The sequence below is a fragment of the Callorhinus ursinus genome, unplaced genomic scaffold (genome assembly GCF_003265705.2).
Source record: "Callorhinus ursinus isolate GAN/ISIS: 27379988/994484 unplaced genomic scaffold, GSC_fseal_2.0 scaffold30, whole genome shotgun sequence".
NCBI classification, from domain to species: domain Eukaryota; kingdom Metazoa; phylum Chordata; class Mammalia; order Carnivora; family Otariidae; genus Callorhinus; species Callorhinus ursinus.
The window spans coordinates 12,219,749-12,245,571 of NW_027397092.1; the positions used below are offsets into that span (position 1 = coordinate 12,219,749).

Consider the following 25,823-nt stretch of genomic DNA (forward strand, 5'->3'; position numbering starts at 1 on the left):
GTGGTCTCTGACGGCCTGCATGGGGAGGGGTACCTGTCAAGGTCACAGTCATACAGGCTGGCCAACAGATACACTGGACCTGGCAACCTACAGCCTAGCACATTTACAAACAGGTGGTGAAAATATGATTTCGTGGGTTTTTTTTTTTAATTGTTCTTTCCTCTTCGCCTCCCATAATTACAGCTTTTCTGAAAGGTCAATTTTGTTTTCTTTAGGAAAAAGAGCCTTCCCTTTGTTTCCCGAATACTATGTTGATGCCCTTCCTTAGAAGTCTTCCCCTTAATTAAGTTGGCCCGAAGGTCACAAACCATAATCAATATGGAGGCTGGTTGCTGCAAGGTGCTAATTGACATCCCCAAAGAGGAATAGTGTCAACAATCAATAGAGAAGAGCAGAGCACTGGTAGATTTATGGCTTTGATTTTGAAAAGGTATGGGAATGCCCGGTGATGTTTCTCTGCTTCCCCCCCCCCCCCACCGGACTCCTTTTGAATGTTAATGCTTTCTTGAAGATGATTTCCGACTCACTGCTAGGATACTGCCTCTACTCACTGAAGCAGAATCCTCTGAAGAGTTGCGGAGGCAGAACTGAAATCATGGCTTGCCACAAAGCAGCAGCTGTATTGGCCGCTAATGATGCCTCACACAGAAAGACGATGCTCCTTTAACTCGGGGGTTTTAATGGGAAGTTTCTAAGGCTGAAACGACGGCTTTAGATCTGGGGTGTGCCATCAGCGGCTTGCAGATACCACTGTCTCCTGCCTCAACACAGCCTGGTCGGGAAGAATGGAAACTAAAGAGGCTTGTAACTACCTGTAACTGTTCCACCAGGAAATGGATCAAGTGTTTGTTCAGCCAGATTCAGGTACTTGACCAACACCGTGTCTTTGATGGGCTAATTAATGCTTTTCTCTAACTTTACGATGTATGCGTGAGCGATGATGGCAGGGATGCCTTTTGCATCCAAGTTCTGAATTTAGTTCTAGATGTCAGATGAAGTCTAATTAAACAGTTGCAAGGTTAAGTTAATGCGAGGGGGTGAAATGGAATGATGCCTTTATGTTTAAAGCATGCTTAAGTTTACAGTGCTATACCGACATTGGATAAAGGAGGAGTAAAACAGGCTCTTTTCTTTGCTAAGCTGCAGTAAATTGCTCCTGAAAGCTATTTGCCCATTACAGTTATTTTTCCATTCACCTAAAACATCCAACCTTCCAAAATGTTACGGGGATGTTTTAATTTGTTCACAAAGGATCACGACTTAACAACTCCCAGTGATAACGCCGACTGTCCCTGGTGTCCCTGGGTGGCAAGCACGGTGCAGCGCTAGCCTTTTGAGGTATCAGCAAGCACTCTTGTTCACTAGGAAACACGCAAGGACAGGGAAGGCAAGCCCGGGATAACAGTAAGGTTTATCGTTTGAAGAGAAAAGTTCCAGTTTGCTAGTGGTGCTTTTTGGTACCCCCAGTTCCCGACGCGGCACTCACGTGGGATTTTCCTGAGGTTCTCAGCTAGGCTGTAGCCTCGCCCTGCAGTCCCTTTAAAACTCTTCTAGCAGATGTTGGGAGGAAGATGAAGACAGGGAAGAAGTAAGGCTGAGGTCAGGGCTCAGGTTGAAGAGAAAGGTCTCCTGCTGACCCAGAGCTGGCAAGCCAGGACCAAGAGGGGTCCACTCCCAAACCCAAGCAGACATCTGCAGGCTGACTTGGCAGTGACAGTCCGAGGGAACGGACCTCCCGGGGCAGCAGTGGAGGCGGGCGACAGTTCCAAAACTGCCTGTTGACATTTGTAGCTGACCACATTCACGTGTGTGTCAAGCCATTGTTTTGGGGCTTCCTAGTAGCCTTGGGTCTATTTGTTGGCTGTGTTAAAGTTCTATCTCTGTCCTTAGCCATCCTGTGAATTCTGAAGCATCAGGGCTATTGTACTGGATCAAGAGGGCTGTATTCAGAAAAGAAAAATATGGAACTTGCCAGGTATTTATGTGAGAAAAAAAAAGGGAGGTGTATGTTGGTTAAAATATATGAAGTACCTAGAAAGAGCTAGGAAATCTTTACCTGAATTTCTGGGCCGGTCACCAAGAGGGCCATGAGTTCTTTGAATTTATAGGGAATATTTTGCATCCTTGTGTGTATATCCTGGAATGCAAATTACTGTTCCCTGGGCTCATACCCAGTAAGTAGTTCCACAAGATTCATAGGTAATAACTTTTGTTTATATAGTGATTTGATTCCTTAGATGAGGTAGCTTTTTCTGGGAGGCTCACAGTTATAGGGGAAGATATATAATAGGGTCGACTGGGATGTTTACAAGTCTGGGGTGGGGGGCTTGGGATGGAGGATGGAGTATATCTCCAGAGACTCTACTTATGCAAACAGCAATGCAGCTGAGGCTTTGTTTAGCTCAAAACGCAGAGATGATTCTCTTTAGCCTCCCTCTCAGCCTATGTAGTACGTTAATCATTGAAAGGCATGTTAACATTTCAACAGTCAGTTTCAGAACTGTTGCAGAATAATGCAGCACTTGGAGGAACTTCGTCTCTGCTAGTCATTGCAAATTCAGTCTTGCCTACCTAGCCAATTCCCTTCCTGGTACAGTCTGCAGAGTGGTCTCACTAGTCTGCCAGATAAATATAAATAAGATACACGGGATGTCTTTGTAGGACGAAGTGTCCTGTCCATTACACGCGAATGTAAACTCTACAAACCTGTGAGTGTTCTTGCTCAATAGACCCACTGTTTTTGCGTCTACTTTTGAAAACATGTCAAGTCACATAACTAGGTTTCTGGCCTAGAAGTTTTAAAAAATGAGGTGTGGCACTTAAGTGGTTTAGAGGTACTTAAAATACAGTATTGCTTCACTGCGCCCTGCACACCATTAGCAGCTGAGGGATGGCTGACTTGCTACTCATTCCTACACGCTGGAGAGAAAACTTGCGAGTCAGCAGCCTTTGGGGAATGCTTCTCTTCTGGTAACTGATTTTTATGATTTGGGGCAGTTTACTTATAATCTCCATTCCCCAGTGTGCTTGTTTGCATAATAGAAATGAGAAAGAAACCTCATTTTGCACACAAATGGTAGAAAGAGGAAACGCTCATTCATCATCACAGATTTATTGAACGTTCACGATGTGCTAGGCAGGACTTCACATGAGCTGCCTCTGTTATAACTATGACCGTTGCAACCCGTTGTGTAAGGGGGGGGCAGTCCATGAGCTGATGGCCACGAAAGTGAGAGGGTGGGACCAAATGCCTGTGGGCAGCTCCACAGAGCAAGGTGCCAAGGGCACCAAACTAATTCTGTTGCTGTCACTTTAAAAATAAGAAAAGCAATATATCATTGCTTTAAGGTCTATTTTCTTCAGATAAGATAATTTCTCTTACCGTTAAATTGTATAATACGACGCTAACAAAATGAAATGTCCAAAGGATCCAAGCTTGGGAAGGCTACATGTTGACACTCACGGTTTCCAGGTAAGACATCTGGCTTCAGGATATTTTAAACGGCTGTTCTTCCCCAGCAGCAGAGCCAGTTAGCTCCGAAGGGCTTGAGCCCTGAAACAGAAGGGCCACCGCTAATTTTTGTATTTGATGGGACCCGACCCATCAGCCTTGATGCCAAGGAAAATTTAAAAAGGCAAATAACAGCTTTTCAAATCATGAAATCGGAGACTATTAAAGTGTCACTGTGACTCAGACTATCTATGATTCTTTGAAATAAGATCTACTTCAAACACAGGGGTCTGACATCCCAGGCTGGCTGGATGACATGGGCTTTTTTATCCCTTCTTTGTCTCAGCTAGCACCTCAAAGTTTGAATTCAGTTCCTTGGATTGTAAGGGGCCAGAGATTTGATTCAGCCTCTATTTTTTTAAAAAAAGGCAGTGACCCCAGAACAGCCAGGAATTCCTCAAGGAGCTTGCTATTTAGTAAGGGGCCCGAGGTGAACACCCTGTGGAGACGGGTCCTGGGAGAGGTGCTGCCGCAGAAAGCAGGTGCAGGGCTCCTGCGGGGGACAGAGCAGGAAGCACGCCGTCCCTCTGGTGCAGGGAGAGACAGAGGCCCCACCGAGGAGAGGAGGTGGCATTTGGTGCGAACCCTGAGGGAGGGAGCGAAACCCACAGGCGCGAATAGAGGGAGGAGGAGGGCATCAGGCAGAGAGCATCATGACTAAAAGCTCAGAGGTGGGAAACCTGGCGGGGTTCAAGGAACAGCTCGTGTTAGGTCAAGCTGCAGAGCAGACCAAGTGAGGACGGCCTCCTCAGGTGTCTGCAGACTCCATCCCATGTAAGTCTGTTCTTCTTGGTCCTTGTACTCCAAACCAAATGCAATTTGATCTTTGTTCCTGTTTGAACTTAGGAGAAAAAGAAATTCCTATCTTACAAAAATTCCATTGTCGGAACATGACCTAATTTATCGTCCAGGAAACAGGGCTCTCAGGTCCGGGAGGGACTCAATGGGCCGTTAGGGTCCTTGGACATTGGGGCGCCAAGGTTTTCTGGAGGGAAGAAGTGGTAAGAACTGAGCTGAGAAGGATGGATCATGGCGCAGTATGTTGGAAGCATGAGGAAAGAAAGAGAGGCCTCTTTGTAAATTATTTTAAGTGGGGCTAGTGGCTGAGAGTGATAGTGGCTAGGGCTGAGCTGAACTGCTCACCAGGGGCTTCGTAGGTGATGCAGAGGGTTTTACACTTTGTGACGATCACAGAGTCCAGGGAGCTTGACTCTGGGGATGTGTTATAGGATTTAATACTATTAAATTATTTTAATTCAGTTTTCCTTAGTCCAGTATTAAAATGAGCCTTTATTGTGTCCTGAGCACACACAAATGGAGGTCCAGGGAAGACATGCATGCGCCGTGTGTTGGGGAAGCCAGTTAGGACTGAAATACGGCGGTGAGTAACTGCGGTTCTCTCGTACTTAAAAAAACCGCCTTTGATTATTATTAACACTTAGGACGGTTATGTCGGAAGTCCTTTGAAATAATTTACTCGCCCAGATTTCTCTATTCGTCTGAAAGGAAGATCTCATTATTCAGGTAGGAGCCGTCGTGAACATTTTACAAGGATCATTTTTGCCAAAAGGGGACATTTCACTCCAAGGCAGACATTTTAAAAATGTTGCTGTCTTTGAATATTTGGGGACTGTGGTAGTTCAGTGATTAGATTTATCTCTTTTTCTGCCTCTTCCTCCATCCGATGCTGCCTTCAACTTAAATGTGCTGTGGAGCTTTCCCAATTTGTAAATTACTGATTCGCTGATGGCGGGTTTAAAACCAAGCAGGCTCTTCGAGGGATTTCAATCAGTCCCAGGCAAAGCTGTGAAAGAGCTGGCTTTTCTTCCTGGGTCTCTGTATCCCCATATCCCTTTCTAACCATACCCGGATCGTGTCAGCTGTGCCTCCCTTCCCCCGCCCTCCCCAGGACTTCCCTACTGGGCCGTCAGCCTTCAGTGCCCCATGTCTGCTCCCCCTAAACCCCAGTGGCCCCTCATGTCCAGCGAGACCCATCAGCCCCCTTTCTATCTAGCTACCACATTTCGCCTCCTTCAAGTAAGTGCAGTTTTCCCAGACAAATCCTTGCTAAGTTTATCAGGAAGGGGTTGGAGGGTATATGTATTTATGTTTTAGCAGGCTTCCCAAAACCTGTGAGGAGGCTGCAGAGAGGGTTAACCATATTCTTGCATCTGCTTTTTAATCAGCATAGGGTGGTATCACTGCAAATTAAAACTGATTTTTATATCATTCTAAGGGTTGGCTTCCCTGGGAAGAAGCCAGGCTCCAGACTCATTTACAGGGAGACGGGAGAGGGAAATGGGGCTGATAACCTGAATCAGGATGACTAGGTTACTTGCTGGGGCTTCTTGGAATGCGCGCCCATCCCCGGAGACCCCACGTGAATGGTGGACCAGCTCAAAACCATGAGTTACGGAGGAAGCCTAGGCAGTGTGAGATGATGAGCTAGGAGAAAAGGAGTTGGCATTTTGCCTTGGGTGAATGACAAGGCCGGGGACGACTGCTCCTGGGCATCGAGATGGCTCTCATCAAGTGGACACCGGGGGTGGGAAGGGGAGGACTGACTAAGGTATCGCTCTTTTGGCCGCCCGGCTGGTGGCCGGGGAGTCATCACAGGCTCAAATTTCCCTATGTCTAGTTGTTCACTGTTTTCAATGAACTTCACAGACCCAGAAATCTTTATGTCATAGGTTTACACAGTTAATGGGCTTCAATTTTCCTCTAATTCCTTTCTGGATTACATCATGTTTTCTTACAGAACGTCCTGAAAATGCATAGCTATCTCAGCTGTGTTAAGAAGAGACAAAGAAAGGGACTCTGGCCTCATTTGGGCTGGAGGGAAAATGGACATAGAGTGGGACTCGAGTAAGTCCGTGGGGAGGGCAGGGTCAAAGAGATGGGATGCTCAGTAGGACATGGAAGGACAAATGGGAACATGGTAGGAAGGCTTAGGTATTCATTCCTTGAGCAGCACCTGACTTTCTTTGGACCCAGCCCTTGGTGAATTTTATACTCGGTATGAACAAGCCTAGTTTGGATATTTCTTGGGTGTGCAAACGGCCCTTCCTGGAAGCACTAGGGATTCCTGCATTGGAAGCTCTGGCCACTCTTTCCTGCCCCCTCCCCTCAGCCCAGTTATCTGCCGAGAGTTAACACCCAAGGTTGGGAGGGTGCTTAAAAACAAGCAAACCGAACCCAGCCCAATCCATCAGCATCGTCTATATCCCCAGGGAGCTTCTTTTTAAGAAACACCATCAAATTTTATCCCGATCTTGCTTCAAAACAAAAATGAATGATAAGCAAATCTACCACAACTATTTCAGCCTTAAACAAAATGTAGTCACAGAGCTGCAAGATATTCCTTCCCCCCAAATTGGTAACTCCTTCCTTCCAGACGCTGGTTGCAAATCCCTTTATAAACTGTGCCTTAAACTGTGATTTTATAAACTCTGAAGTGTCAACACACATGCAAGCTGTTATTATGACCACTAACGCTATACTTCAAGGCAACAATTAGAAGTTAACAGTAGAAATATTGTGTTCCAGCTTTGGGTCATAATTTCTATTTTTATTTGGTTGCTCATTTTCGTTGAACATCATTTCTTTTGAATCCATGTTAATTCCCATAGCTGGCTACTCTCCTATGCAATTTTTCTTATAAATAGACTCATACATAGATTTAGTTCAACATCTGAAGTTTTTATGGCCTTTTGTGTATACTACACCAACTTGCCTTTAAGGACAAACGGTAATATCCATATATCTTCACTTTCCCACCAATAAAATGGAAATGGTGATAACTTATCTTTTCTTTCTCTTCCTCTTTATCAAATGGTTTTAAGCAATAGGAAGCCACTGTGAAGTTTTTTTTTAAGAAATGCAGCCAATCAATTCCTTCTCCCTAGCTCGATTCTCAAGGTGCTTCTCGGGGACAAGTATTGAACCTGGTCTTTGTTTTCTGAAGAAAAAAGAAAAGCAGCTGGAGCTTGGTGGTCAGAGAGTCTGAGATGCCTCCTTTCTCCCTTGGCCCAGGCAAGAGAAAGCAAAGGAGAAGCTTCCTGGCTTCCACGGCCATGTCTGAAGCAAAGCAACTCTTCGTTTTGTTCGTTTTTCTTTTCTGTATACTTTTCAAAGTGTTTTCGCAGACATCCATCCTCATTATGGCACCGTGAGTGAGATACACAGACATTTCTGATTCCATTTTTACGGCTTCATGACCCCTCCAAGGGCCCACACTCACTGAGCAGTAAAATGGAGGCCAGAGACTAGGACCCAGAATCCGATAGTCCCTGAGAGTTTCTCTGCTAAGCACCTTTTCCAGCCTAAATTTCCTTCCACCGGGGCTATAGAGGTCTCTGCTGTCTCAGAGCTCGTGGTAGAGTGGTTGACCTATGTTGTATTTAGCTACAGTCTTGGCACATAGCTGATGTTCCATCAATGGTATCATTATGAAAATGATGTGAAAGTCATATTATTAGAGGGATTCTGGAAGAGACTTGGCAGGGGGCCCTGGGTTTGGATGTCAAGTTGGCAGCACACCCTGAGGTCAACATTACCTTGCACATTTCTCATCTTCTGTACTCTGGTTGTCTTCCCCGCTCCGCCCTCCTGGCCCCAGGTGCCTGCCCTGAGGACAATCTGGTAATTTCATGCAAGTGTAAAATATTCTTTCCCATAATGACACAGAATGTAGCATGTCTGGTGAAAACGTTTAGAGATTCCTCATTTTCTCTGACGAACAGGACCTGTGAGCGTGGAAATCCAGTTGCTCTTTGGTAGTTATCCCCTCCCCTTCCCTTTCTTTCTCCTGCAGATAACTCAGCATCTCCACGGCGCAGCCACCATGATCTCAGCAGACTGATGATGGAAGAAAAGGAAACTGGGAGATCCCGTGCTCCTGCTTCTCCGGACGATGGATGGAGGACAGCCCGTCCCTTCACCCCTAGTGCCCCTTGAGAACGTGTCGGCAGATTCTAGCATGTCTCTAGAGCAGAAAACCACATTTGTGTTTGTGATTTTGTTGTTCATTTTCTTGGGCATCCTCATTGTCAGGTGCTTCCGGATCCTTCTGGACCCATATCGGAGCATGCCGACCTCAACCTGGGCCGATGGACTTGAAGGACTGGAGAAGGGGCAGTTTGACCATGCCCTTGCTTAGCAGAGGGGGGCAGGAGCCCCTCCTGAGGAGGTGAAGTGCGGCATGTCTTGGTGAGGAATTCCCTTTAGTCAGTGTTCTCAACAAACCAAGTTTTAACAGCACCTGGTCCTAGACTTCCAGTCCCTCATTTATTAAACATGCTGTTAGGTTAAAAGCATTTGAAGGATATTGGAGATGAAGGTTTATAACACCCGCCCAAAGTAGGAAGGCTTGAATTTCCATGTTTCCTCGGCGAAGGAATATCGCTGAACGTGTGCGATGGTGAAAGCAAGAGCCTCAGCACTGACACAAACTTTGCCATAAAATGAAGTGCTCTCCCACCCAACCAGAGAATAAAGAATGGGAAGGATCTGAAATGAATCCGGTCACAGCGCCATGAAGAGCATTCCTCGTTCTGAGCATGTCTCTCAGTTGGTTTACTTGCACGGGAATCCGGGTCCCGGGCAGAGAGACCGGGCTGGGTGAACCCGGAGGAGGACTGGGAAGCCAGCGGGTGGGGGGCGCTTAGCACAAATGGTTCCATGCCTGGAAAAGATGAGTGAGGATGATCTCATTTTATTTCTCAAGTACAACTGAATTCAAAGGCTTATGGAGGTTTGAAAACTCTCCACCAGGCCAAGTACATTCTAGGTATTCATATTAATTAGCAGTGTAGAAGTAGCTATACCTAACCTGAATTGACTTTCTTGACACAGATGATTGAACTAATGGGTTGTGAGTGCAGCTACGAGTTGTTGTTGTTTGTTTGCTTTTTCTAATAAAAAGTTAATTGTTTAGAAGAGAAGACTGTCACAGTCTTAAGAGGAATGTATGTTTGTGATGGAATAGAGCAGCCAAATAAAACTTCTCAAGAAACAGTAGTGTCTCCTTTCCTGTTTCACTGAGACCCATGTACTGGTGGCAGTGTGTGATACCGAACGCGGAGGACGAGCCGCGTTCTGAGAGACAGAAAAAGCTGCAAGGTCATCGAGTTCATCCCTCTCCCGTTTCAGAAAGGGCTCCCACACATCGTCCTGCGCATGTACAACCTATTCTAAGCACGATTTAAGACCACCGAGAAAAGAGCAATGTGAACACTTCTTATTCCAACTTGTCTTGGTAGGAAAACCTTGTCTCTACACTAGACCCCTGAGGCTGTATCTATAATCTCTGTCTTGTGATTTTCTCCTCAGCCAGCCATCCTATTTTTTATTAATTAAAAAAGTCCAAAAAGTCAACTATGCCCGAAAAAGCAGCCCTTCGTAAACTTTCTTCCTTGTCTTCCTTTTTTATTTTTATTTTTTTTAACGTTCTTTGGAGGGTCTGCTGTCTAGATGCCCCCTTCCCCATGTTCCACTTGACTTTGTTTTTAAAATTTTTTTTAATTAATTTTTAAAAAGTAATCTCTACACCCAAATTGGGACTTGAACTCACAACCCCAAGATCAAGAGTCACACACTCTTCCAACTGAGAGAGCCAGGCGTCCCTCTTGACTTTTTTTATTAAAAAAAAAAAAAAAGTAACAGCTCTATTGGAATATAATACACATACCATAAAATTTACACTTTGAAAGTGTACAATTCAGCAGCTTTTAGTACCTTTCCAGAGTTGGGTGACCATCACCACTGTCTAATTCAATTCTATACCCACTAGTAGCAACTTCCCATCCCCTTCCTCACAGCCCCTGGCAATCTCGAATCCACTTTCTGCCTCTATGGGTTTGCCAATTCTGGAAACTTTATTTAAATGGAATTATAGAATACGGGGTCTTTTGTGTCTGGCTTTTTGCACTAGCATGTTTTCAAGGTCGGTTCATCCATGTGGTAGCATTCCTTTGCAGGGCCAAATAATATTCTATTGTTTGGCTGTACCATGTTTTGTTGGTTTATCGGTTGTCACGGTTATCCAGCGGCGAGTATGACTACTGCTGTGAACATTTGTGTCCAAGTCTTTGTATATTTTCAGTTCTCTTGAGTATATTCCTAGAAGTGGATTTGCTGGGTTATATTCTAACTCTATGTTTAACTTTTTGAAGAAGCTGAGACTGTTTTCCAAAGCGGTTGCATCATTTTACCTTCCCACCAGCAATGTATGGGGCTTTTGGTTCTTTTCTTAACTCTCTCCAATGACCCAGATTTCTTGTTTAGCTATAGACTTTATAATGGAACACACCACTTCAAGAATGAGTCATATTAAAAGGAGAGAACCACCTCGTGGTATCTACATACTGCTAGTTTACTGATGCTTCCGAAGATCCTTTGCTTCCAGATCTAAAGCAAAACAGTGATGCTGATCTGCAGTCATCCGCTGGTCTGTGACGTCACCTGAGTATTTTTTTGTTTTACTAATACATATTTTTTAATCCACTAATTGAAAAGTTCTCTTTTTTATTCAAATGTCCCACATTCCATGTGTCCCTATGCAATTTTTTCCTATTTTATTGGGTCTCTTTAAACCCATGCAAGTATTTATGAACCACCTGCTTTGAACCTGGCCTTTCTGGCACAGGGCCAGTTCTTGCTCTTGAGTACCTTTCAACCTTGTTGGAGGCCTAAGAAATGAAAGAAGGCATGGGTCTGAATCTTTGTGACCGAGATGGACTTATGGTCCCATACTATCAAAATCATCTGGGACCTTAAAAAAATATGTATGACCCCCCCCACACTAATTGTTCTTATAAAAGTTGTACATGATCATGGTAAAAATGTATAAACATCACGCAAAAATATAAAGTAAAAATCCATAGTCAAAATTCTGCCTCCTTAGGTCACTCTAATTCCAGTTTCTCTAGGGGAGCTTGTTGAAAATGTAGAGTGCTACAGCCTTCCATCCCTAGAGGTTGATTCTGTGGAGCTGGGTCGGTGAACAAATGCTGTGGGAGACAGAACACGGGAGCGATGGACACGGGCCAAGACAATCAAGGAACTCTCCCGGGACACAACGATTCAGGTGTGATGGTACAATGTTTAAATGTTTGGTATAAGGCTTTATGCAATGGAAGTCATTATTATGAAATAAGTTATATCTTCACCTAATAGGATGGAGATGTTTGGGGTATATGCAAAGGAGGAGAGGAGGGAAAACAACAGAGTAAGTAAAATGGGTGTGGGTGTGGAGCCTGCAGCCAGGAGAGCAGCCTGGCTGGGGAAGATGGTTGGGGCGTAGCGTAGCTGGAGCTTGTGTAGAAGGGATAAAGGTGAACACCAGAGTGTCCGTAAAAGCAAAATGAAGTGTGGGAGTCAGTGCAGGTTGGCGAGAAAGAAAATGACACGAGGAGTGGCTGTCAGTTCCAGTTTGTGTAGGCTTCCTCAGGGCAACGTGGGGATCTGCTTCTATAATGGGAACGGACTGAAATAGCCACCTGCCCTCTGAGGCTTGGAGCCCAGGACTGCCAGTAAGTGCAAGGGGGCCTCCCGAAGCCTGCTCTTCTTTCTTTCCTCCCTTCATTCCTCGCTCCATTTCTGTTTTTCCTTCTCAGATTACTGCTGCTTGTTCAACCTGCCCTCACTGGGTCTCCAGTGCTCCACCCCTCCCTTGTCCAGAGCCAGAGTACCATAACAAGCGATAAAAAGCTTTGGGCTATTCAGAGTAAATCGATCCCTCTGGTGAGAAGTGCTAACTCTCTGTTTTAATTACTCACAGCTCCTTGGGGTGAACAGCATATTCTCGAAAGGTCACATAAGCCCTCCTTTTCCCGGCTTTCTGGCTTCAGGAGTTACAGTGCAGCACTGTGCCTACCTTACAAGATATTTATAACAAGTGCAGCCGCCCTCTATCGTGTATATCTGCGTCCCAGGAGGAAGAAATTACTTCCCCAAGGTCACTCTGGAGTAGAGCTGCCTTTTTGATTCAGAAAAATGTGGCTAAATCATGCTCTGTCTAAGATCTATGCCCCGTCTATGCCCCCAAGGGACCCCAGGTTCTAGATCAACATTGCTCCCTCCAAGAGACCTTTTTTAAGTATCTTAAGCATGGAGCAAAGTAAGTCCGACATGGGGTGTGAAGCAGATTAACTTGACTCCTGCTGTTGAAGTAATGAACATTCCAAGCCAGATCATTCTTTTACTATTTTTAAGGGTTAAAGCTGAAACAAAATAAGCAACAGTTTTAGGAGGCAGAAGTTGGAACAGATGCTTAGGTATGTAGGAAAAATATGCATTCAAGTTCCTTTTTTATTGGTTTCATTGCATAGTGTTTTATTGAAACCCTGAAGCTTTCCTATTGTGAATATATTGATAAATTTGGGGAGATGAGAAATTTTACTTGCCCACCGTAAATCATTTTTGAAAAACCCTGTAGTGAAGAAGATGTCAACTTCCCAAACTGACATGTAAAACATATTGAAACACAATTATTTTCTTTTTTTTTTTTTTAAGATTTTATTTATTTATTTGACAGAGAGATAGAGAGCACAAATAGGCAGAATGGCAGGCAGAGGGAGAGGGAGAAGCAAGCTCTCTGCTGAGCCCGGAGCCGGACATGGGGCTCGATCCCAGGACCCTGGGATCATGACCTGAGCCGAAGGCAGCCGCTTAACCGACTGAGCCACCCAGGCGCCCCGAAACACAATTATTTTCAAAAAAAATGTTTTAACCCCAGAGCCCTGAATAAATTCTGAGATCTGATCTATGAGATTTGAGGGTTGGGTCTTCTGAGACAAATTAGGCACAGGATGGAGTCTCAGTTGTTGATCAGTCACAAAGTTGTAGAGTAGAGCCATGATCTCCGAAGTGCCCAAATCACTAAATGTGTATATGCAATCTGGGATTAGGTAACCCATGCCGGAAGTTATTTGCTCCTTGTGAGGCGTCAAAGAAAGACTCCCTAATCTTGGTATCTCTTGTTTCTTAAAAGAATCAATGAATGATTACCAGAGAGATATCTACCTCTTCAAAAGCAAGGCTTCGCCATTCTACAGCGTGGGTTGGCCCGATGAGCCAGGGTCCAACATTTCAGCCAGTCTAGGGTCCTTTCCAAGGTCATTTTTGAGAATAGCATTCCCTGGCTGGATTGAGTATAGAATGGGAATTTTGTTTCCAGTTTCCTGCCATAAACTACACTCATGTCTTGTCACAAACACCACGGGATACTATTGTATCCCTCCATCCTGGAGCCTTTCCCACTATCCTGATTGAAGTTGCTGTGCTTTAGGGTAGGACAGGTTCCCTTTAAGCTATCGTTCAAAGGTGATTTCCACCCTCACTTTTTCTCTAAGCCCTATTGCCCAGCCTAAGAGCTCCAGATTTATGCCAGCTTTCAAGAAAGTGGCTCTCCCTGGATTCTTTGGAGCCTGAAAAGCTAGAAAGAAACATTGCTGCTGTCTATTTCAACCCCCTCACTTTGCTTATAAAGAAATAGAGAGGCCAAGAGGTCAAAGGGCGTGTTCTGTCATCTCCGCCTACTGGTTATAGCTCTATCACCTCACGTAAGTGCTATGAAGAGGAATTCAACCAGAATGGGCGGGTGATAAATCCACGAAGTGAAATGATGTCCATGTTCTAACTGTCATGATGGTTATTCTTAAATAATCTCTCTCTCTCTCTCGTTCTCTTTTGGAGGGGGACACAAACATTTCATTTCTTAAACAAACAAACAAACAAAAACCCTATGGATACTGTATTTTCCTTTGAGGTATTCTCAAACTTCAGACTCAGACTTCCGGACACCCAGAAGTATTTCTAGGTAGATTATAAAGGATTCCTTAGCAAAGAGTCTGTTTCTCAAAACACAGGATAATCAATCCAGGGTAAAGCTGCAAAGGGTCTTTATTTCCAAATAGACTTTTGAGCTGTGTTTCTTAGCTGAAGAGGCAGACGAGGGAGATTAGAGCATAATGTTCATAAAGGCTTTGGCTATGGCTCTATCTCTGGCTTATCAAAGAGATGTCTGATCCTCTTGGGGCCCAGACAGAGCTTCAGAAGATACACAATGAAGTATTTCAAGCTTGAAAGTATTCTTTATCATTTTTTTTGTCATGCATTTTTTCCTAGTTACTTCACTTTTTCTTTCCCTCTATTTTCTGATGAGTGGAGTGTTAGAAGAAGCTTAATGTAACATTGAATGCAGCGCTTCTCTGGTATAGGAATATCAATAGTCCTTAACAATCACGACAAATGGCTGCCTGGCTTCTGCCCGACCACATCCAACTTCTTCAGGAGTCCACTGCCCTTGGAGCTTGTTCTGCTTCTTGTTTCTTGTTCTTTTTTTTTTTTTTTTTACTAAAACTATTTCCCCATCTACCATAAATGTGTCTTTTGGTAAATTTTACCAACTAGACATTGTTTTTTTTTTTTTTTTTTCCCCTGAAGGGACCAAATGTAGTTACTGTTGAAAACGATGGATGGATCTCTCCTCTTTCTGCTTGTCCTTCTGGAAGAGGCAGTGACAGCTCTTTGTTCTTTCTCAAAGATGTGTGTTGAGAGATAGGATCTGTCATCCCCTAGGAAAATGGTTGGATGGGTTTGCCTGCACATTATTATGAGAGTGGGATTTCCTATGGACGAGCTTCCTCTGCTGCAACGCAACCCATGGTGTGCAGGCATTATCTGGTGCTCTTTTTGTGTTGCCCTGTGGGAGCTGGTGCAAGAAAATGTGGGTGTTGTAGGTGCTGTGATTGCTGGGATGTCCACTGTCTCCAAGTCTCGTGTCATCTGCCAGCATCCGTGAAACCGTATCGGGCTAAATTGTCAGCTTGCAAGTTTGGTAAAACCTCAGCTCCTTTGTAGCTCTTGACATATCAGTATTCCCCCAGGATAAAAACAATTCCAGTTCCTTTAACCATCTCATATGGTCATGTGTTTCGAATCATCTCTTGCTCTTATCAAACATTCTGGATGCTCTTTGGTTTAACCCTGTCTCTGCTGAATAGAAAGGAAAATAACAATCCACCTGCAGTCTGACTAAAGTGAGTGAAAACAAATTGTCGTTTATTTTGTTCTGAAAGCCACATGTTGTGAGACAGCCCAAGCTGAAATGATCTTTTTGGCAGCCATGTTGCTGTTGACTCATCTTGAATTCACAGTCAGCCTAAACTCTGGGGCCTTCTTATCTATGCCAAGGTGAAAATTTATGTATGCCAATGTTATGTCAAACCTAAGTTCCCATCCTGTTTTTGTACAGGTTTTAAATTTTGCACCTGAGTCCAGGAATTTAAAATTTCCCTGTTGTGATTTCACTGTATTCCATTTAGACTACCATTCTAGGCTTTTTATAACTCGATTCCCTCATTATCCTATTCAGTGGGCTCACCATCTTTGTGTCATCCATAAATTGGCCGAGCAAGCCATCTATGTATTTATCCACGTTAGTGATCAAACTTTGAGCATATCAGAGCTGAGGAGAAAGCCCTGGGCCACGCCACAGAGATCCACAGAGCGCATTTAAGGCATCAGTTGGCAGTGGTAATTGTAAGCAACTGTTCCCCACAGAAGCTCCACAGAGATGCTCCATGGAGATGCTCCGCAAGGGGTGAGCATGAAGCACAAGGACTCATTTCAGTCTGCAGTGGAGCTTAGGAAGACAGGGAAACCACCAAAGTGATATTTGTGTAACTTTCAGAGCTCAGCTGAAACGTTAGGGATCCAAATTGGCAAGTGGGAATCACACAAATGTCAATAAGGGACTCGATCCACATTCCCTCAAGCTTAAAACTCTGAGTCAGTGAAAAGACTTTTGGCGACGCCCAAGTCTCTGCCCGGCACTGTCGCTCTGGTTATACATGAAAATCATCATGTAATATCTGCCTAAGGAACACTTCTCCCGGGGGCAGAGATCATCAATCATATGTGGCTCCAGCTGAGAAGGCACGGACTAGGGAAAGCGTACCCGCCTGGTTCTCTGGCAGCCTGGGTTCATGACTTGTTCCATGATGAGCAAGCCGGGAAGCTTTCTGAAGTCACTTAATTCCTCTGGGCCTCACTTTCTTTACTTGTAAATTGAGATGTTTGGACTGCTAAACCTCCAAATACCCTTTTACTTCTTAAAAAAAAAAAAAAAAAACACCTATAGCTAGAAATGTAGGCATCATTTACAGAATGCCAATATGAAAGGCCCTTGAAGGACTCAGATCTTATGCCCCAGGTCGCGTGGCCGGTGGGGGGCAAAGTGAACATGTGAACCTGGTTTGCCTTGAATGCTTCCCTCTACAAAAAAGCACTAGGAGTCAAACCAAGAGTGAAAACTCTAAAAATAAGGGAAACTCCAGAGATAGAAGGCAGGTTTTCTAGAAATACTTGTTGAACCAACATTCTGCTGAAGGTTTAGTTGTTATTATTGTTATTTTTAAGAAACCACCTGGAAACAAGGTTTTATGGGCTAGAAAGTGGCCTTTGCCACGGCTGGGAGGATGTCTTAATATAGTTGAGTTTTGTTTTGTTTTGGATATGCAGCCTGTTCACATTCAGCCTCTAACCCTCACTAATTTTGTGACCTTGGGAGAACGGGTTACCTTTCTTAGGGTTCATTTTTCTCATCTGTACAATGGGTATGAGATTCCTAGCATCTCCACTGCCACCCAGTTTTTGGGTTTTTTTGTTTTTGTTTTTCACAAGGACTAAATGAGAAGTTAAGGATAGTCCTTGACTAGCAAGCTTTTAACAAATGTTGGCTTAATGACTTATGACAATGCGGGAGGGGTCTTTTACCTGCATATCTCCCTGAGATGCTAATTTAGATATGTGCCTCAAACACAAAACTCCGCCATTAAAAACTAGGCTATTGAGGGCAAATTTGATAAAATTGTGCTTTTGTGGTTTATTTCATTTGTTTTTCCAAGTTCAGGATATAATGAGGAAAACATCCATTTTTAAGTGAAGATTACTTTGAGCCCTGCACCTAATATGATAAAAGCTTTAACTTTGAAACTAGCATAGACCTGTAGGCATTGAGACACAAACCTTCTCTTTTTTCATTCCCCGGAGGTACTCTTTCATCATATTTTTTTTTTTTCTTTACAAGAGCCAACTTGCAAAATCTTTGGAAACAGAAAGGGTTCACTCTCAGGTTTCCAATCATTGTTTTGCTGGTGACCTTGGTAAAGTCAATTGAATTCCTTCATGGTCCCTCATAAAGTGGAAATAATAAATGGGACGATTTAGCAAATAAGTCAATGATTTTTTTGAGTGCTTAAAATCTTGCCAACATATTAACGATCGAAAGATGAATATTTAAAAAATAATGAATTTGTGTTTGTGTTCCAAAAAGAAAGAAATTAGACACTCGTTTTATTGATAAAACAAGAAACACTGCACATGTGGCAAATGCTGCTTCGTAGTCCCCACGTGACATATTGGATTCTGAATTCTGGAGAATTGATTGTGGGTGTTTTCTAGCAGGATAATCCCTTCCTTGCCAGCCTGCCTCCCCCTCTAAGATAGGTAAAGGCTGTTGCAGGTATTTTTAGTTTTAAATTCGTTTTAAATAGGGAAAACATTAATCCTGTGATTACCCTCCTCACAGAGCTCCAAGACTCAGCTTTCACAGAGGTCCCACTGTGCCTTTGAGTGACCTGTAACTGAGGTTTCAAAGAATACCCAGGAATGAAACTATGTGTTGATTTAAATATCTCACAAGGAGGGCAAAATATGAGAATGATATGTCCTCTAAATTTCACAAAGGAATTCTTGGCAATAACTCTGGCTGACTCTTTAAAATTGGATAGCTCTGCTCAGGACTTTGGACAGTTTTCCAGGATATCAGGTTATTGGCCATGGCTTTTTGTAGTGAGGTTTCTATGGGGCAAACACCTCTAGGAAGAAACCTCCAATTGGTGAATGCTATAGGATATACCACTGGGAGGCTGAGTGGAGTAGCTCCCGTGGTCAGCTGCTATCATCCCCCAGCGAAGTTTCTCAAAATGTCATCTCTCCCTTTCGCCCTGGGAAACACCTGCCTATTTCCTTGGGTTGTTCTGCATTACTAGATCATTCTCTACCTTTGCTTACCTTTCCGGGAAATTTAAATTTAAGAAGTGAAAGCTTCCAAAGGCTGCAAAATCACATTTTTCATTAATCTATTAATTCACTCATCAACCTATATCCCTAGTGTCTAAGGGGTATCAGGCACTGTGCTAGGCCCTTGTTAGGTTTACAGAGATAAATACAGAGCACCTCCTCTTAAGGAGCATACATTCTAGGTGGCAAGCAGGAAAAGGTTCAGATTCCGATGACTCACTACTTAATAATTTTTGAAGAAGTTAGCATTTTGATAAAATTTTGCCCAAGGTGCATCTTAAATTCAATTTGTGTGTGTGTGTTTTTTTTAAGATTTTATTTATTTATTTGAGAGGGAGGGAGGGAGGGAGAGAGAGAGAACACAGAGCAGAGGGACAGGGAGAAGCAGACTCCCTGCTGAGTGGAGAGCCTGACGTGGGGCTCGATCCCAGGGCCCTGAGATCATGACCTGAGCCGAAGGCAGACGCTTAACCGACTGAGCTACCCAGGCGCCCTGATATGTGTTTTAATTTACCTTCTAGAAACAAATTACTCTCTGTTACTTTATCAGTGGATATAATTTTAAAGCTTTTCATAGAATTCAGTAAAATATATATGAGCAAATGTTACTGATATATGTAAATGTTCTTGAATGAGGTATTCATATCCCAGAACTATCCAATGCTTCATTTCTAGAAATGTCTTTCAGGTGGATTTAAAGAAAACCTTTGGATTTAGGCCAAATGAAGAATTGTAAATTCTAGGAAGTTGAATTAAAGCAAGTAAACGGTGGTGAAAAGAGTTATCCATGTAATCCAGACCCCTTCTCCCCTAAAGGAACCAGTGCTAAAGTCTATAAATGGGGAGAGGGTTGATATTCAGATTACCTGATCCATAAGCAGTATCCAGACTGCCTGAAAGCTCTGATTAATTTCGGGATAGGGATTACTGTTATCGTCCTTATTTACCTCATATTTCCTAGCCACCATACTGCTTTAGATATAACAGATATTCACTAATTATTTGTCACATAGCACAGAAGAAAATTCAGGTAAGTGCCCAAATGTCTACTTATCACTGTGGTCACTAACTACTGGTGGTGATAAACTTCTATACTCTGACTCTTAAGGTCAAAAACATGGAAGGCCTGTGACTGCCTTTTTCTTTCTTTCTACCCACTCTCCCCCATTTAAAAAATTACTAGTAGGCCCTCTGTGAGCAAATTTTGTTTTGTGTGTGTGTGTGTGTGTGTGTGTGTGTGTGTGTGGCTTTTCCTCAGGGTTAATTTTCATTAGGGATAAATTTTGCTTTCTAACCATCCTTTGAGCCTCATGTAAATGACATATTTAAAAACAGAAATATATTAATGGTTTTGTCCCTTTTAAGCTAATCCCTTTTTATATTAAATTTCTGCTTTTTAAAAGTCACTCCCCAGCCCCAGTTGGAAATGGAATTTAGTATAATAAACATTTACTTAATAAACATACCAGGACAGAAGAATTGGGGTGATAGATTACCTTACAATTAAACATCCACTGGCAAAAACTAACCAACTCTTTTTCAATTTAACTTGACTGAATCTTTTTGGCTGGCAGTCTTTCTGCACTCAGCTGAACTGGTACTCTTCATATTTTAAAGAGACACATGGATTTCCAAACTGAATCTTTAAACCCCTTACAGCTTGGTCTCCGCTATAATTCATTAATTCCCTTCTGCTTGTTCGAATGAAAGGAAAGGCTTACAGAGGCGGGATGAAATTATTTTGTTAAAAAAAAAATCAATAACAAATTTTAAAATGTATGTGGGGCCTTTTTGTTCAAGGAGATCAAAATTCATTGCATTATGCCTTACACTTTTTACATTTTCATGCATCTGTTTTCTCACATTATCAATTTGACAGCCAAGGCTCGAAGTTGCTGTGCCATTTTCCTTTGTTCAATAATTTATTTGACAAAAAAAGCACTGGAGAGTTTCCTGCGTGGAAGGCATTGTACTGGACATACATCGTATCAGCAACATTGGCTTTGATATGTTTAAAATCTAAGAAGAAAGCTAAGGATCACAAACATCCAGCAGACTACGGGCTGAGTATGGGCAAAGAAAGATGGGTCCCTGCTGGTTGGTCATAATGAAGGAAATGCCATTCACCTTAGATCTTGAAGAGTAGGTGAAATTTCAATAAAGCCAAACCAGAAGAAAGAGAAAGAACGAATGACGTGACTTAAGAGGCATAAGTCTGGAAAGTGGTAGATCTGAGTTCTGGCCACTGTCAGAAACTCATTTCATGAGCTTCAGGACCCCAGGTCTTCATTTATACAATCAGGGATTGGGCTAGGGGCTCTTCAACTCCCCCCACCCAGCATTGCCATTTCGTGACCTTGACAAAGCATGGAGTTAGTATGGATGGTCTGGAATGAGCACTAATCAGGTTGAACTGGTGCCTGGGGGTCCATGTTGAAAGAGACAGTAGTAGACTTTGGTCTTGAATATCATACTGAGAGTGCCTTGAACAATATTAACAATAATAACAATATGTAATATTAAGAGCAAGAACTTAGGGGTCTGCTCCACCCAGGGTCTGACATTCAGAAGATAGCACCGAATGGCCAGGTACTTGCAAGAGGTTTTGTCACTCTGTATTTCCAATTGCTCCAATTAGTAGCTTTAGAAAAGTTTGGTTACTTCTTACTCTTCTCAGAGAGGAAGCTGTTCCACTGTTTGGGATCTTTAAGTCACAATATTATCAATCTTGGCATCTCAAAGGAGGGGCCAAGACCCTCGAATGGCATCAGAAACCCTTCCTTCTACCCTGTTTTTCCATAAGTTGCTGGTTTTGTCAATAAGTCGGTAGGTTTAGGAACTCATGAAAGGAGATGTGTTATTTCAGCTTGTGAAATATTTGTGAACGATAACCTTCTCTAAACCAGCTTTGGTCAAGTTAAAGTTAAAGTCACTGACCAACTCCTGTGAAGATGCTATTTGACTTCCACAACCTCAAAAAGAAAGGAGCGGGTGTGGGGGAGATTCTTCCAGCCAAACAGAGTTTCATCTCACCCTGCATTACCTTATTACCCCAAGGCATCACAGCTAATATATGAAGGAGCAAGGAGCTGGGGGGCTATAATGCTATAACAGTTTGGACTTTATTTGCGAGGCAGAGAGGAGTAATTGTGTGTGTGTGTGTGTGTGTGTGTGTGTGTGAGTAGGAAATGGTTTGATTTGAACCTTTCATTAGGAAGACTGACTTGGAGACAGAATGCAGCATGGATGAGGGGCAGTGGAGGAGGGAGGCTGTACAGGCAGAGAAATGTGCTAGGATGTACTTTAGGAGGCTTTAACCAGATGATGATAGTAAGACTGGAATGAAAGAGATTCAAGAACTGTTGAGAAAAAGACTAGAGATGATCTAGAACAATGCCGTCCAATAGAAATATAAAGCAATCCATACATATACTTTAAATTTTCTGGTGGCCACATTAAAACAAAACAAAAAGAAATAAGAGAAATCAATTTTAATAATATATTTATTTAAGTCAATACATCCAAGATATTGTCATTGCAACATGTAATCAATATAAAAAAGTATCAGTGAGATATTTTACATTCTTGCTTACTATACTAAGTGTTTGAAATCTGGTGGGCACTTTGCCCTTACAGCTCATCACAATTCAGACTAGCCACATTTCAAGGACTCGATAGTTACATGTGGCTAGGGGCTACCATATTGTTCACTGTAACTCTAGAGTAACAATAAATCGTGTATCAGTTGGAGCCTGGAAGCAGAAGGGGGAAAGTAGGTGAGGGTTTGAGTCTCAAAGAAGAAGAGTGGCTCCTTTATTAAAAAACTGGGAAATGTTAAAAGATGTGTGTGCCTAGGGAAAGAGAGTGAACATAGGGGATGGTCAAGGAATGATGCTCATTTTGACTTAGAGGTGCCAGTGGAATAGCTGTTAAGAAACACCTGCAATTGTATACAGTTGCCTGCAATTGTAAAGGAAGGGTTACGGTTTGGCACGGAGGAGAGAACTCAGAATGGAGCTACAAACGTGGGAACTTGGTCTAGGGGGCGTGACCAGTGAATGGTGGTATCCAGGGAGGTCCCCAACCTCGGGGAGAGGAGAGAGCCTTGAGGAATGCTGCAGCTGGAAGAGGGGCAAGCAGGAAGACGGTGTGGTAAATGAGAGAGGGCCACATGCGGGGGCCTGGAGGGAAAGCCAGGTCCGGCCGTGCCAGAATGAGGGGCTACTGAGCTGAGGTTTACCCAGGATTCAGAAGGCACAGAAGACAGGCGGGAAAGGGACGCACCGTAAGAAAGCGGCAGTAAGGAATGCCTGTTTTGAGGTTGAGGGTCCTTCTGACATGAACTGGCTTTAGAGAAACTGCTGTGTTTCTGAGTTTTCGTTTTCTAACTATAATACTAGAGTAATACAAGGTAACTCATATTACTTGTTTCCTCTCCTATGTGCCAAATACTATGTCAAGAGCTTTATAAACATTATGTTACTGAATTTTCACAAAAGCCTTATGAAGTATATTTCAGGGGTCATGCTGTGATAGGGTATTATTAGATGATAATATGGCCTAAGGACCCATTTACGACTTATGCTAAACACCTTTCTTCTTAATGAGGTCGTCAAGAAGTAGAGAGCTGTATATGGGATACAGCAAATAGCAGATTCATAAATTTATGTACATACATTTTTTTATCCCCCTCCCCAAATAAACACCATTTCTGTCAGCTTACCATGCTTTCGTAGGCTACTGGCATATTAATCCTCCTAACACCAAGTTATTATATTAGGGTTTCTCCTGAAATCAACTTTGCCATACTAATTTGGTCTAAACTCTCTTCGGTCAGAAAATGACAAAGTTAAAAAATGTCTAGGCCTGGGGAAAGATGACATTTTAGGATTTTGGCAGAGGCTAACCTTGATCATTCTTACCTTGTGTTTCGCATGAACCTCCTATGATTTCATTCAGACCTTGCCTCCTTATATCTTCTTAAATACATTATCTGTCTCCTAGAAACAGTCTAAAATGACATTTTTTTTTTCAAGCTAATAACAGCCAAACTTTTGTGTAAGTTGCTAGTTTGGAAATGACCTATGATTTTCATTCAACCATAGCAAAATAGTTTTTAAATATCCCAGGATTCCGTGAGTTAGATGCTATCATTATCCATAGTTTACAGAGTAAGTCTAGGCAGAGGACATTTTTGTTACTTGCTCAAGATCACACATTTTGTTACTTGCTCAAGATCACACAACTTACACAAGTAAGTTGGAGATCTGGTATCCAAAGACTGTGTGAATCCTGTATATTAACTAATAGGAATTAAAATAAAAACTTAAAAAAAAAAACAAACCCTGAAGACAGTGTAGCTTTAACCACTCAACTACATTATATTTCAAAGAGAGAGCATGGGTGTCTGGAATGCATACAAACAGTCTCAAAAGTTTAGGCCCCACTTTAAGAACCAATTATAATTCCTTAATCAAATTTATGAGTTAAATGGAAATTTTGTTATTTCCTTATATCCATGCTCATTTATTCAGTATCCATGATCCAGCATACAAGAGAGCATGTTGTAATGCATAATGATCATAGAGTCCTTGCCCTTGAGTCATCTATAATCTAGTTGGGGAGACAAAATGACACATAGAACAGACAGCAATAAAAGTAAGTGTGTAGTTAAATGCTAAGTCATGTGGTGTATTAAATTGTATACTAGAAGAATGCAAAGGGGGAGAAGGCAGAGGGCCAGTGTGGGCTGGGAAAGACTCACAGAGCATCTTACATGAGAGAGAGCGAAGCCGGACGCGGCGAGGAAAGCAAGCTGAAGCTGAATGAGCCCAGAGAGGGGAAACGAGCATGCTGGGATGGTTCCTGTTCCTCATTCCTCTCCTCATTCTTTTCTCCCTCACCGGCCCCCCACACTTTCTGTATACACACACATTCCTACACACATACAAGCTTATGGTCGCCTATGGATGTGTACTGTGTGTGTACACATAGATTCACCTCCAAATAATACCTGTCTTACACAAGTATTAAGATATTTCTGATAAACTCAAACATGACGGGTCGCTGGGAGACGACAATTTGTAATTTTTTTTTTTTTTTTGCGAGAGAGAGAGTGGGAGGTGGGGGAGGGGCAGAGGGAGAGGAAGAGAGAGAATCTTCAGAAGGCTCCACGCCCAGGATAGAGCCTGATGTGGGTCTTGATCTCATGACCCCGAGATGAGGACCTGAGTGAAATCAAGGGTCCAACCCTTAACTGACAGAGCCACCCAGGCACCCTCAATTTGTAATTTCTGAATCTGCAATGGATGACCCATAAAATGAGAGGGTATGAGAGAGAAATAAGGTATTGGCTACCCTTGACTATATCCAGCAAAACCATCTTCCTTTCAGAAATCAAGGACAGGCCAATACTTACACTAGGAAGATATTTTTATTAAAAAAGAACTCTTTATATGGCAAAATAGATTGTTTTTTGATTCACATCATACTTTACCCTTAACTTGTATACATTTTTGGCTTATCATTGCTATAAGCAATAGAAAGAAAATTGCTCTGTGATATTATCCCTCTGTGTTTGGCAATAAAATCCAAGAAAAATAAAATATTCCTCCAGTACCGTGAGTTAGGTGACTGAGATGAAAATTTCCAGTTTTATGGGTTGAAGTAGAGTTGTGAATCATGGGTGCTGTTCCTGAAAAAGCTAGGTTTCTGTGACCAAGATGAAAAATTCTTATATAAAACTCACAATATCCTTTGCTGCCTTGATTGTGTAAAGCAAAGGGACCAGATTTCTGCTTTTATTTTTTTTAAATTTTGAAACATAGTGAATTGGGTTTGATTTGCCACAGGAGGAATTTTACAACTGGTAAAAAGATATTGCTTCATATTTAACTGAAAACTACTGTAAACCACGGACTAGGATTTAAAAGCTGTCTTATTTCATGTCAATCGAAGGTGATATTCTTGTTCTGTTACTGTATCTTAAACAACCCTCTGTGAGCAATCTGTGAAGGAACCGCCATGTTTGTATTCTGCAGTTGTACTCAACTGGGCAATTCTATTTGGACGCTATCATTATCTGGAAGTTGACTAACATGGTGGCAAAATTGATTCTTTTCTTTTACAAAACCCGTTACGAATTTATAGATGTTATAAAAGCCATCAGCAGTAGAATTGTTTCTGATTCCATCGACAGGACTTTTTCTGTATCTGAGCCTTTGTG

The 25,823-nt window shown here is 42.6% G+C and overlaps 1 protein-coding gene across 3 annotated transcripts; it reads left to right on the forward strand.

The window, feature by feature from the left end:
- Positions 1-556: 556 nt before the first annotated feature.
- Positions 557-9,515, forward strand: CTXN3 (cortexin 3). 3 transcript variants are annotated; one of them, XM_073878531.1, is made up of 2 exons: positions 557-864; positions 8,325-9,515. In XM_073878531.1, the coding sequence occupies exon 2, from the start codon at positions 8,424-8,426 to the stop codon at positions 8,667-8,669; it is 246 nt and encodes an 81-aa protein (XP_073734632.1). In that variant the 5' UTR covers positions 557-864; positions 8,325-8,423; the 3' UTR covers positions 8,670-9,515. The 3 variants fall into 3 exon arrangements, with proteins under 3 accessions (XP_073734632.1, XP_025716749.1, XP_073734633.1); XM_025860964.2 differs by lacking the exon at positions 557-864 and adding an exon at positions 4,146-4,285; XM_073878532.1 differs by lacking the exon at positions 557-864 and adding an exon at positions 4,937-5,035.
- The last annotated feature ends 16,308 nt before the right edge of the window (positions 9,516-25,823 follow it).

What these genes read in the sequence shown, in the direction of transcription:
- CTXN3 (XM_073878531.1), top strand. Translation starts at nt 8,424, where the DNA reads ATGGATGGAGGACAGCCCGTCCCTTCACCCCTAGTGCCCCTTGAGAAC.